Here is a 13,984-nt window from a genome sequence, read left to right as displayed (position 1 = left end):
GTTATATCTGAGGAGGGATCAGTGTTATTCCCAGAAAATCTGTGTCATGAGGGTGACCAACTGCATAAAAACAGCTCTCTGTTGCTCATAACTCTGGAATGCTGACTGTTAACATTAAATGGAGCTAACGGGGCAGAAGCAAATGATAAGAACAGATTAAAACCACAGGCTTTATGGCAGTGTCCTGCAGCCCTGCTATGCCATCCAATACCACTTTATCTTGGGGTCAGGTACTCTGGTCAGACTAGATGTTTATATGTATTTTTTTTTCAGCTCAGATATCCTATCACCCTTTATGAACCACACCCTTGAATTCATTCTTTCCATCTGTTCTCTTTTCCCTCTTCTTTTTTCATGTGGTAACTATTGGTTTTTCTCTTTGCAGCCAAATATAATATTTTATTGTTTTTTGTCATGGAAACACTCAAATTTATTTTTGTTCTAGCCCTTATGAAAGCATCTGATTAATTGAACTGGCCTAAAGGAGAAAACAAAATACACTCATAACTATAAGGAGCATGCCTCTGACTGCCTTTCATTTTGAAACTGTGCAGAAGCTGTTACTGAACAGTTAACAATGTAAAGGAGACCCACAAACTTCAGATTTCCATCAGTATTTCTTCCCCATCCTTAATTCTTTCCCAACAGGTCAATTCAAAGTGTTCTGCTTGGGCCAAGTTGATTTCTGAGGTAATGCTGCAGAAACCAGCAGGGTTTGTGTCAGAGCTGGGTTTGCTCCCCTGCCCATGGTGTGCAGACAGCCCCAGGGAGCACCAGGGATGGAGGCTGGTCCATGAGACTTATTAGATGCATATTAGAAACTCCTGCTGTTTCCTCTGCCACATAGCTTCCCTAGGCTGGTTTAGATGATTAAGAGCATGTGTTCCTGCTAGATCTCATGCTGTGGCTCTGACTCAGAGAATGTACCACAAACACATTTTAAAATTCACATTTGAACAGACTTCTGACAAATGCAGCAGTCACTGGGCCTCACAAGCAGCCAGGCAGGAAGATTTTTCTGAAGACACTGAGCTTCCAGGGGACAAACAGGCTGCTTCCCAGACCATGACAGCTTCATTACAGATTCTGAATCTGAGCTGTGATTTCATCCATACTGACTTCTTTTGAGTGCCTTGAGATGATCGATTGGACAGAGGAGCCATTATCCATTCAAGTCATGCAGCCTCCCTGCAGAATGAAAAAAAGTGCTGTCTCAGTCAAAATAAAAATGTTTAAGCTATTAAGCCTGTGTTATCAGCCACCAAAGCAAAATGCTGTCTTTTGAACATCTGACAGACTATGTTTATAGAAAAATTAAATCCTTATTTCTTCTGAGGATGCAAGCCTCATTTCCTGAAATCTCACATTAACCTGGAGTCACTGAATTTTTTTTCCAGTTAAAACCAAATCATTTCTCTTATATCTCTAACATCAGAGCAGTGTCAGGCCCTCTGAGTAGTTAGTGAGCACACAATTAATCAAATTATGTAACAATGCAGTACACTTAGCCCTGGATGTGGGGGGGACTAGCTCAGCTCTTTCTTAGACTTGCTCAGATGTTTAGCTTGGAAAGAACTCAAACTGCTTCTGGGGTTTAAAAATGTCTGACAAAGCTTATTAAAATATTGAGTTTCCCCTCATCTTGAAGTGATCATAGGAAAAAAGGACACATATAAAGCTGTTTCTAAGAGTACTGTCACTTTCTGAGAAAGATGCACAGACTGCTTCTTTTAACTTTTTTGATGTTTACCAAACTATTAATTTTTGGAGTGGACTTGAGGTGCTACTGTTGGAAAATTCTGATGGGATTTTTTGCCTTATATTCATATTCTCTGCTTTTGGGGTTATTCTGTTTGTTTGTTTGTTTTTGTTGTTTTTTGGGTTGTTGGGGGTTTTTTGTTGTTAGAGCTTGCTGTTCTCTAGTTTAGTTTGGGGATTTATAAAAATATATGCTTATAGAATTAAAATATTTCTATTATTTATTCTGTTGCTGAAAGAGAGCAGCATTCTTTATTTGGTGTATCTCTTTTATAGTTTTCACATCCAAGGTTACTGCCAAGCTGACCTTTGCAGCTGCAGCCCTGCCAGGACATACAGTGGAAGGTCGCAGACTGTTAGTATTGGGTGCCATTTCATTAGCATGCAGGAAGCCAAGAAAATCCAATCATTGAGGGCTCTAGGCACCAAAATCACATGTCAATTGGAAAATGCACTGAGCATGTGTGTTTCCTTCAGCTTTGAGAGGGAAGACTAGGGAAGGTGAGCCAGTTCCACCAGTTACAAATGGGTTCAAACTAAAATCCTACCTACATCCCTTCTGGAAAACGAGAAACAGGGTTAACAAGGCTTCAGCACTGCCATCTAATTCACTTAACGTGGTTAAAAAATGCATTTTTAGTACATAATACTGCTGTGATGCTTAAGGGAGTGGTGGTTCTCTGGTTTATGACTGCCTGAGGCACTCTCTTCTGAGAAGGAAGTAATTACTCTTAAAAGCCAAAACCCATATTTTGTGGCAAATATGTATGCTATATATCCTTGCTTCCAAAGAACGTTATTAAAATGTGGTTTACTTGAACCCAAATCTGGTATTTTGGATATTTATGCTGCTCTTGAAGTAAATAAATTTGCAATGGTTTTTTTGTTTTTGGTTTTGTTTTGTTTTTGTTTTTTTTTTTTTTAATCAGAAGGAATTATGAAATCTGCCCCCAGTTTAGAAATCATCTTTAACTATGCTTCTAAATATCAGTGGTGCAAATCATCAGCACAGGTTCCTGCAAAAAGAAGCAGTTTTCTTGCACAAGCATGAAAAAATAAAAAAAAATCTGGGTTTATGTGCCTGGAGAGCTAAGGTGCTAATTCTGCAGGGAAAGGGAAGAAGAATCTGGCCAAGTCCCCAAACAGAAAATTCTATTTAATGCAAGGCTGTTCTCAAATCATCTAGAATTTAAAATTTGGTTTGTACAGGTGGTTCAGATACCAAGTAAGTCTGCAGAGAAAATGACTCTATTATCTGCTTTACATTTTAAAATGTTGAATCATTTTCAGTACTTAGAGATGTTTTGGTTTTTTTTCTCCTAAAAACTAAGCAGTTCTCATGTAGGCTGTTTGACAGATAGTCTCTTTGGAAAACTTTGACAATATTTCTTCCACTCCTAGGTCTTTGGTGGCCCAGATTTCCTCTCTCCTAGGCTGGCCCAGCTGTGTGTTTCAAGATCAGCACAGAACCCCCTGCGAGTCTCCACCACTGGCAATTCAGCCATTGTCCGCTTTGAGACAGATGCAGCAGTGACAGGGAGAGGTTTCAATGCCTCCTGGCAAGAAAATCCAGGTGGTGAGTATACTGATTAATACCATGAGAAATTCAGGTGGTCTTGAGAATTGAGGATCCACCATGCAAGCATTCAAAGTAGTCAAACAGCACAGTATTGAAAGCTGAAAGAGAATTTTGGTGATACTGAATTTGGTAACACTATGAGATGCTGAAAAACACACAGAGTTAAAAATTGTCTAATTATTAACTCTATTTATTAACTCTAATTATTAACTCTATTAAATCCAGTTCTATCTATGTATTTTGTTTAGGTTTCTTCTCTACATAATTAATGAAAACATTCCTGCAATCAGCAAAGGATTTTGCATGCTACCACTCCTCCCCACCCACTTACCCATACAGAGTCCTTTATTCACTGAATGATGCTTTTGGTTTTAAATGGTAAAGTGAAAAATATCTGAGAACATGGCTTAACTTGAAAAACAGTGGACTGGACCCCAAAAATATCTGGAGTGATTAGTAAATACTTGATCTCTATGAGGTTCATCCATTTCCCAATGTGATTAGCCATACTAGTTATAAGGAAAAGAAGAAATATGCTTAAAAGACTTCCACCTCTATATGGGAGTTCTTATAAAAAAGCCAATTATCAGAAAATAATTTCAAGGAAAAGTGATGAGAGGCAAATTTTAATTCTTGCAGTTTTGCTTGATTAAGCACACTGACTCATTAATTTGTCAAGGTTTATACTTCTCCTCTGCCACAAGTTTTATGGGAAAGGCACAAGATTTTTTTTCCTAATAAAAGAAGTCTACAATAGTCCTTTGAATTAATCCTCTTCTGAGATCTGGCAGCTTTTTTTTCTACTTAGGCCCCCTGAAGCTTTCTTATCCCTTTACAATGTCTTGCCTGCTGTACTCCAACCCCCTCTAGCCTCTAAAATACCCACTCACCAGAATGCAATAACAGTACAGTAACAGTATAGTTTTTTTATCCTTCCAGCAGGCTGCTTCCACCTACAGCAATCCCAATGTCTTTCTTTCTCCCTCCTCCATCTCTTTTTAAGATATAAAAGTCCACTTGTGTAAGTCCTGTTGAAATCCCTGGTACTTCCCACACAGAATCCATCATTCCAGGCTATTTAGATATTCATGAGCACAGATCTGTTCTAACCAGAAGTATCTGAGGGTGGAGTCCTCAGGAAGCCCTCAACCTCATGGGTAGAGAAGTAAAAATTTGAGGTTTGCAATTGCTGCACAGCTCATGAGTCATGAGGAGCTCCCAGCTCTGTCAGTAAAAAAGTAATTTTCTCCCCCCATGCTCAGCTAGGCCTAGTTATTGCTTTTTCAGTATGCCAGGTCTCTGGCATTCCTATGAACAGTATTTTGGATTGCTTTTACAGTATCTAGGATAGAGGAGTACCAGCACTAGTGCTTCAGCCTTTACAACATCTAGTACCAGCTTGGGGCTATGTTACTCAGAGCAGTGTTTTTGCATATTCAATTATAATGATAATGTTATACTTTCCTTAAAGGAATTTCCATTGATTTTTGCTGCACACTTCAACAGTTGTAGCATCTTACAAAAGCTTAATGTAGGAAATATAAAGAAGGAGGTGTTCTTAGTTTAAAAATAGAGGGAGATTCTCACTAAGCATAAGAGAAAAGAGCTTGTGATTGAAACTGATTGTGTCTTTTTCAGGCTGTGGTGGTATTTTCCAAGCTACCAGTGGGGAAATCCATTCTCCAAACTATCCTCAACCTTACAACAACAACACAGATTGCTCCTGGGTTATCCAAGTTGACCACAGCCACAGAGTCCTATTGAATTTCACAGATTTTGACATTGAAAATCACCATTCATGTAACTATGACAATGTTGAAGTAAGTAACAAAAGAAATTTCACAAGTTTTCTTAATTAGTCTGGTGAAATGCTTGCAAAATAACCTCATGCATAGATGACTGTTATGATGACACCCTTTCCCTTTTACAGTGCAGTTTACCACAGCTTGCTCCGAGCCAAGGATGAGCTGCTGACATATAGAGCAGATTGCCCACACTCTGCTACAAACTCAGGAGACAGGGAGTCTCCATCCAGAGGGAATTAATTGTTGCTGGCTGATTTTCTTTATGTATGCACTGTTTATTCAGGTGCTCTGCAGCTGTCTGTTTAATTGCTTCATCAGACTCACTGCTCTCTTTAAAGCTTCACATTGCTGCTGGTTTGTGAATTTTTGTTGGTGTCACAGAAACTCAAATTGCTGCTCAACAATGAAAACTCTCCAGGTCTCCTCTTGGCCTTTTGGGAGCAGGGACATGAAATCCTGACCCTCAATGTCAGATTGCACTTCACTCAGTACAAAGGCATGTGTGATCAGTACTAGTCAGATAAAGCACAGTGGCTGCAGCCCAAAATCTACTTTTCCTCTCCTTGATAAACTGTCATTCACAAAGAACTAAATTTGGCAGAAGCTGTGACTCTTTTGAAAACAGCATCAGTTTTAACAGCATTGCCTCGTAAAGCTTTTTTGTACTGAACTAGAAAAAAAGGAAATGTGTCCCCATTTTGCTGAGCAGAACTGAAAATTTCATTTGCCCACAATATATCTTTGTACAATGACAGTTCTGTTTCTTGGTTTGTTTTTTTTCTTTTTTTTTTTTTTCAGGTTATAAAGCATAAGGAAATATGGTTATGTCTTTTTATTTAAATTATTAACTACATCAGGGGACCTTTGAAAAGGAACTTTTAGATCTTCTGTGCTATGACACAGGAGTAGAAAGTCAAAGTGCCTGACAGAAACACCGGCTGAGATGGTAGTATTTGTATTAAGGCAAACAAACCATTCACAAATTAAGGGCTAAATTCTGAAATGGCCTAATATACCAGTTTCTCTTCTAGACTTGATGCCAAGGGATATTTACACATATCTTAACATTTTGTGGAGTACTCAGTTCCACAAGCTCCTTGCAGCTACAAGCACAAATTCCCCATTACCTTTACAGACTGGATAGGACACTGAGTTTTGAATTATTGGATAGAATAATTCCCTCAGTGGGCAGAGGAGATGGCTGTGCCAGAGCTCCTTGTGTGAACAGAGCCTGCAGACCCTGTGCAGTGACACCCCTTGTCCTCCAGAGCTATAAGAGGATCAGTTGTTTGCTTCTGCGTTTTGTTTTTTAGGGGGTGCTGAAGGAGAAAGTTCCCCATTAGGCCCAGCTGTGCAAACACATCTGGAGACTCAAATTTAATGCAGACATCAATCACTGCCCACCATATAGAGTGTGGTTTGAAAATTGATGAGGGGGAATGTTGGTTTGAAGCTAAGAGATAATAAAAGGGTCTGAGGCCTTGGTGTATGAGGTAGAGTTTTTCAGTGCTCATGTAGGGGAACCAGCAGGGCAGGAAAGGAGTAAATGAGGATTGTTTCACTCCTGGTGTGCCAATAATAGGGGAATCACTTGTTACCAACACCCAGATGGGATTTGTGTTTATCTCATTTCAAGATTTGCTATGTGCCTCACACATAGGAGAACAGAGTGAGGGGACAGAGAGTGGCTGGAAAATATAAGTAGATGTCTGACTGTGAATGGTTTAGGAATTGCATTCCAAAAGCTGTGTAAATGGAAAATACAGGCAGCTAAGGAAGCAGGTGGATTGTTTGTCTCTCCCTAATATCAGAACAACTACCATGTATGTGTAGCACAGAGGTTCCACCCTTTTCTGTTTTTTGAATCTTTTACTTATCTGTATGGATTTTATTTGCTCTGTGAGCTCTCTTGGGGCTTCCCTCCACCCTTGAGTGCACCAATGGTCTTTTCCTTCACTCCCCCCCTTCTAGATCCACTCATTTTCCCCTGCATTATGACTCAAGATTTTTTTTTTTTTTTTCAAATGTTTCTACCATAAATTCCTTTCTGTGTGTGGGGAACACACGAAAATGTATTTTTTTCCTCTAAGGTTTTCCATTGCATGTGTGGTATGTGAGCAGAGTGAGAGTGTGTCTGCTGCTTCTTGGCTATGCTGCAGCTCCATACAGCCTGGTGCGTTTTTCAGTTCTGCTCAGTGATTTCAGATGTGAATCTGAGCACAGATCTAGGTTCAGCCAAATGTATTCTGAGCCTGTGATGGTAAATCATGGGATAATTGCCCTGAGCTCCCTCTAGAGCCAATGGAGGGAGTGCAGTGAGCACATTTTTCATTCCTTTAGCTTTCTAAATTTAGTTGAGTCCTGTTTCTGCATCTCAGTTTTCTTTCTTATTTGTTCACAGAACAGATGACCATCTCTTCATCTGTTAAATGAGGATGTATAGCCTTTCTCTAATCTCAAGTCTAACTCAGTTATATTATGTAAAAAGCATAAGGTCTTTGAGAAGAGTTTTTTTGTTGTCAGTGCCAGCCACCATACTTGAGTAAATTTTTAATTCCTCTCTGTGTACCAATCCATGTGTACTTCTGTCTGGAGACTGTGACTCACAAAAATATTGTTTATTTGAAGGAAAGTAGAGGGAAAGAAATTGTGAATGCACCAGTTGCTATAATTTTGGACTATGTTTAACCAATAATGTATTTGATGCTATGCCAGGAGCTCAGGTTAGCAAGAGTTTCAAGTATTTGGAGACTGGAGGAGGACAAAGCTCAGAAAGGAGTGCTTGTAGGAAAAAGGGAAAAAGGGGAGTGAGAAATAGCTTATTCTGTCCAGTGAGTTTGATTAAGTAAATGTTATTTTTCTTTCCTGTTGCAGGATAACAAGTAAAACAAAGGAATGTAGAAATGTAAGCTTCTGGGAGATAGAGAGGAGGTACAACTTCATTTATTCCAGGTGCTGGCAAAGAGGATCTTTCAAGAGAGAACAGTTAGAAATATGTGGAGTTCTTTTGGCTCAGAAGGCAAAAACTGACATCTTTTTGTCATGTGTTTGTGCAAAATTCAGGACACATTTGAAGAAGAAGGCAATGAGTCACTCAGTTATGTTCACTGTGGAAAGGGAGTTGCTGTTATGCACAATGCAACTGAAAACTTGGCTTTTAAGTAAGCAGATGCATTAGTTTTCCTTAGTCATGCAGCCACAAAAATGCATTTCTCAGATGTTTTTAAAATAACTTTAAGAAACTGCAGAGACTCTTTTCTGAACTTGTGTGTGAATATTGTGGTTTCTGATCTAACTGCAAGCCTGAAATCCTCCTGGTCTATCCTCAGCTGGGCAGAGGCACACAGATCAAAGCCAGCATTTTACCAGGAGTAGTCAGGCCCTCCCTTTATGCCCTGTCAATGCAATGCTTCTTCTCAGTTCTAGCATTCAGATAAAATCCTCTCACTACTGTCTAGGCAAAGACACTGCTTTAATTCCTAAGGGTTATTTTTTTCCCCCACATTCCATGGTTTGTGGTTTTTAACTCCAGGCAGTCTGATTTATATACAGAATATATGTGCAGAGGAAGAATAAACACTGCACACTGTGTATTAGAGGGCTGATTGTGGCAGGCTGCCAAGAGAGAAGAAAAGGTTGAATGGATGGATGTTTTTGGGTGTCTTTACCAGGTACTCATTTTAACAGGCGTTGCAGACTTAATACTCCATCACAAGATCCCACACAGCTAGCTAGTGTTCACAGAATCACAGGCAAATGTTTAATTCATGAGAACAGCATTGACTGTGTAGGGTATGTCAGGGGATTAAGCAGGAGGTTTGTCCCTTGTTTCTTAGCTCTGAGGTTTATTTGAGACAGGTCATCTTTCTCTCAGCTGCTGGTTTGTTTTGTTTTGGTTTTTTTCACAAGTGTGTTCAAAAGCCTTTGAATACTGGAAGCAGAAACATTGCATTGTGTTACACAGTCTAGTTAAAAATTTCTAATTCATTGGTGCTGCCTTACTCAGACTTGCTAGAATGTGAGGCATTTTGAAGTAAAGGAAGACATTCTCAATAAAAAGTACATGACTTCTAATCTGATGGCATTTGTATGTCTTTTATAGAGCTTTTAGCACCCTGGCTCCATTTTTGGGTGCTCCTATACATATTTTAATCCATATTTTTCTCCATTGTATGAAATGATGTGCCTATGGCAGAGCAGGGCATTAATGCTGAAACAGGGACTGAATTCAGCTGCTGTTGCAGCCCAAAGGCTCTTCCTCTGTGGGTCCTGTAACTGTGCTGGGGTCTCCAGCACTCCTTACTGCTGAAGGCAGCCACTTCTGAGACTGTCCCATGGCTCCAAACACAGCAGCAACAAATCATCAGTCAGATTCTGCTGGAGTGCTAGGAAGGATTAATGGGAGACTGAGACTGTGGCCATTTTTCTCTCTCTGTACTTTCTTTTGTCAAAATTTTGATGTTGCTTGAGTTATGAATTCTCTGTCCTTCTCTTCCTGATTGTGAAACAGGAAGGAAACAAAATTATCAGCTGTAGGGGAAAAAAGAGAAGGAAGACAATTGTGATAAAATTAAAAGTGAAGTTTTGTAAACCTGTCTATTTTCTTCCTCCTTTTTTATTTTTTTAACTTTTCTTTACACTCTCCTTAAATAGCACTTCATTTATATGTGTGTAATTCAGCACTCTAAAGCTGTTATAAAACCTAGATATAGTACTCTGATCCTTGATGCTGGATCTAAAAACATAATCCTAGTGAACTTTTATCCAGAGTCATAGCTCTCTCCCTGGTGCTCCAGTTGCATGTTTGGGCCAGTTTGGAAACCTTTACTGAGACAAGATGTAGGGTTTAACTGAATGAAAGTTGCACAGAAGCTCGTGTTAGCCATTGACAGAAAAAAGCAAATATATGGGGACATCTGGATTGTTAAAGGAGACTTGCTTCAATACCCAGTACACATGAAAGACAACATTTTCTTGGGGCATTTCTGTTACAAGAGTCACAAAAGCTTCAATCTGAAATATATGCATTTTTTGGAAATTGCCATATAAGGTAGGCAATGTACAGTTTGTTTGCACTGCCCATAGCAGGACTACATCATGATCAAAATATATGAAACATAAGATAAGGAATGGAATAAAAGTCTTCTCAATACTCCCGTTAAAACCAAATATTTCATTTTATCTTTTCTTAACAGGTATTTGATGGTCCTAACAATGAAGCACCCCTTCTTAGAAGGCTCTGTGGAGCACAGCATCCTGCTCCTATCACATCCTCCAAAAACCTGATGTACGTCCGACTGCACTCCGACACCACCATCCAGCACAGGGGCTTCAGTGCTCGCTTCACTCAGGGTAAGTTCATCATTTACATTAAGGCATTCTTATCTGATCACCACTTTGTATCTGGCACAGTCTTTTAGCACAGCTGATAATGGGAAGTGTCATTTCTGTGTATCTTTACCAGGAACAAATTTTTCCAAATTATTGATTAAAGACTTTAAAGTCAGAGGATCAACTTAGATTCTTTAACTGGGAAAAGAAGAAATCATACTTTTTATAGCAGGGCATCTAGCACACATCAGCTACCTCTTATTCTTCCTTCCTAGAGTAAGCTGTCCATAACTGTCCTGAGAAAAATGTGCAACTGGCAGTTTCCACAGACCTAGTGACAAAATAACATTTTATATGTCCATCCATGCGCATGAATCCAAAAAGCTATAAAAGAATTCTGTGTGGTGCTGTTGATGAAGTCCATGGATTCAGGCTGCACACCCTGCCAAACATCAACTATCCAATTTGTGGTGGACTAATTGGTATTTTACATGGATTCCTTTTTAATGAAAAATGACACCAACTGGGCAGAATTTTTCCTGAAGTTACATATTATTTGATACCTGGTGATTTGCTTGTACTTTTTCTCAGTAATTTGGGAAACAGTTTTTCCCTGAGATACAGGCATTTAATTTTTGCAGAGAAAATCAGTTTCTCTCATTTTCCTCTCAGGATTCTTTTCACTACAAATTATTGCTTTTCCCAGAAATGTTTCTTTTGTTGAAAATATTGTGAAAAATTATGAGGAAAAGGAGGATTTTGTATCAACAAAAATCTCAGAAACCCCAGTTACTGAGGTACTAGTTAAATACCTAATTAGGCATTTCTGGCTAAGAGCTGTGAGAGCCTAAACTGTTCAGCTTTCTCAGAACACATTTACTGGATTCAATACTGCACAAACCATGTCTGGTGAGTGAGGGCTCCCTGCCTAGGATGTTAGCAACCCAGTTTCCCTCTTCCTGAGAAAACTCAGTTAACTAATCCCATCTTTACTTTGGTGTTTTACAATAAATAAGCCTCACTGTTTGGGACTCATCTCCTCCCCCTGCAGTTTAAACAGGTATGTGTTAAACTCTGACCTGGGCAGATGAGGCATGGCAGCCCTCAGCACTGTCAGCCAGAGTTCTGCAGTCAGTCCAGCTCTAGCACGTGTGCAACACCTCACACAATTGCAGTTTTGCTGACAGCTCACAAGAGGACCCTGCCAATGCAATGTGGGGCCACCCTTGGGTGATGGAAGGTTGTGGAGAGTTACTTAGGATTTTGTCCTTCCTGGTTGCCAACATAGACAAATGACCAGAGAAATAGGTGTATTGGACTACCCTGAAACCAAGTTATTTTGGCCCCAAGATATCTCTTCATGAAGAGATGAAAATTATCAGGTCTAAAGTCATTCTGGCTTCTTGCAGATGGTCAGCCAGGTGCAGCATGGCATGAGGATCCATGTCAAGAAAGTGCATCCAGTGCTGGGAGCTAATCCTTAAGTGTCTTCTGATTAACTGCTATTGCGAATTTTATCCTCATTTCATGCTGATGTACCATGTTACACTTCATGCATTCGTTTTTACTACAGAATCTAAGCAAGGTGATTTGTATATATAAATACTTATATATGTACCTATATCTTTGTGTTTCATTCTAAAGCATGTGGAAGTTTCATAGAGTCAGATTCAGTTGGGGCAGCAATTTCCTCTCCTTTGTATCCTGCCAAATACCCAGACAATCAGAACTGCAGCTGGATTATTCAGGCTCAGGAACCATGTAAGTAAAAACATCTTTTATAGTTGGTTGGGATGACTAACATCCTCATCTTTTTTTCTGTGATAACAATGCAAAATTCCTCCTTTATTTCTTTAGGAAGTTCTGCATCCTGGTAGTTGGTGAGTGTGGCTCTCCCAATCTGTCCCAAGTTAGATTTCACTGAAAAGATTTAGTGCATAGTGAGGAAAACAATTTACAATTTTGTCATCTCAGCCAATTTACTGTGACCCAAGTGTTATAATTATAAATGAGGTGTTGAATACTATGTGAAATTGGATTAATTTGTGAGAAAATCTAAGGGTTTACATATAATTAAAGCACTTGTATTTAGTGGGCCTTATTTTGGTCTTGAGTTTTCAAGCTGGAGTTGTGTTACATGAAAAATGTTAACATTAAAAAAAATAGATTGAATAATGAGAATAGGTACACAGAAATTTCAATTTCAAATGCAAACAAAAATATATATATAAACTGTTGTTAAGTGCACAGATACACTCTCAGCCATTCATAATTTTACACAGATTTATGATTGATCATAAAACACCAAATATTTTCCATCAGCTACTGCTACTACCTTTAATACCCTCTATTACCTTTAACTTGTTTAAGATTCCTAAAAATAATTTGTATGTGTTAAATCCTGTAATGATGTCCTGTTATCCTAATTTTAAATAGCAACTATTCTACTTCATCTGTACATATTATATTTAGATATTGTTGTTAAAATCCTAGAATGTTTCAATCATATTTATAAGTTAATTTTTCAAGTTTATTAAATAAATATCAATTTGCCAAGAAAATACCAAAACATAAATTAGGAGATTAGCAATTCTTCTTTTAGCATAGTTAGTTATACAAATAGGATGTCCATGAAAAGGACATCACCTGAGCTGATCATCAGCTATACAATGTTTATTTTTAAAGACAAACTTTCCCTGGATTCATATTGAAAACTCGCACATGACTGCTGTCTGCTGAATTCCAGGAGTGAGTATGAGAGACCATAAAAATGCTGTGTAAGAAGCAGTGACTTGCTCCAGTCACCAGCAGGACCACCCCATGCCCCGTGTTCCAGCTCCACGTGGCTTCGTGACGCCGTCGCATGGCATTACATCAATAAATACTGCACATACATTGCACTGCATACCCATGTCCAATAGATTTAGCCAATGGCAGCCCACAGCAGTTCCTGCTCTGCTTTTACTGGGAAGGCCAACAAGTCTCCTGCTCTGGCCACCCACTGTGTTTTTCCTTTTTGCTGTGTATCCTGAGGACCTGCATTGATAGCGGTAATTGATTTACCAGGCGGGACACAAAGGAGTGTGGAACATGTGTGTGCAGCTGAGTGCCAGTCAGGGCACCCTGCTAAATGCAGCCTGGGCTCCAAGGCTGTCATTTCAGCCTGGCACACTGCTGGTGCAGCCCGGGCTCCATGGCTGTCATTTCAGCTGGGCACACTGCTGGTGCAGCCCGGGCTCCATGGCTGTCATTTCAGCCTGGCACCCTGCTAAATGCAGCCTGGGCTCCATGGCTGTCATTTCAGCTGGGCACACTGCTGGATGCAGCCTGAGCTCCATGGCTGTCATTTCAGCCTGGCACACTGCTGGTGCAGCCTGGGCTCCATGGCTGTCATTTCAGCTTATTCAAGCCAATTAAGTGGGGCCCAGTGTGAAGGAAAACATTTGTGTCAAATTCATCTTGGTCAGTGTGGGAGAAAACTTAGTTATTATCTAAATCATGAGACTCTTTC

General features: G+C 39.5%; 1 protein-coding gene across 1 annotated transcript in view; it reads left to right on the top strand.

Moving 5' to 3' along the window:
* CUBN (cubilin) overlaps positions 1–13,984 on the top strand; it is a 140,111-nt gene that overhangs the window by 66,946 nt on the left and 59,181 nt on the right. The window contains exons 30-33 of the mRNA XM_056484926.1: positions 3,160–3,334; positions 4,976–5,157; positions 10,338–10,494; positions 12,118–12,234. Of these exons, the coding sequence (XP_056340901.1) occupies positions 3,160–3,334; positions 4,976–5,157; positions 10,338–10,494; positions 12,118–12,234 (631 nt within the window). The remainder of the gene's footprint in view (positions 1–3,159; positions 3,335–4,975; positions 5,158–10,337; positions 10,495–12,117; positions 12,235–13,984) is intronic.

This window comes from Oenanthe melanoleuca, chromosome 2 (genome assembly GCF_029582105.1).
Source record: "Oenanthe melanoleuca isolate GR-GAL-2019-014 chromosome 2, OMel1.0, whole genome shotgun sequence".
In the NCBI taxonomy this organism is placed as follows: Eukaryota; Metazoa; Chordata; class Aves; order Passeriformes; family Muscicapidae; genus Oenanthe; species Oenanthe melanoleuca.
Note: the sequence above shows the minus strand (reverse complement) of the source record. Positions and strands in the feature narration are given on the sequence as shown.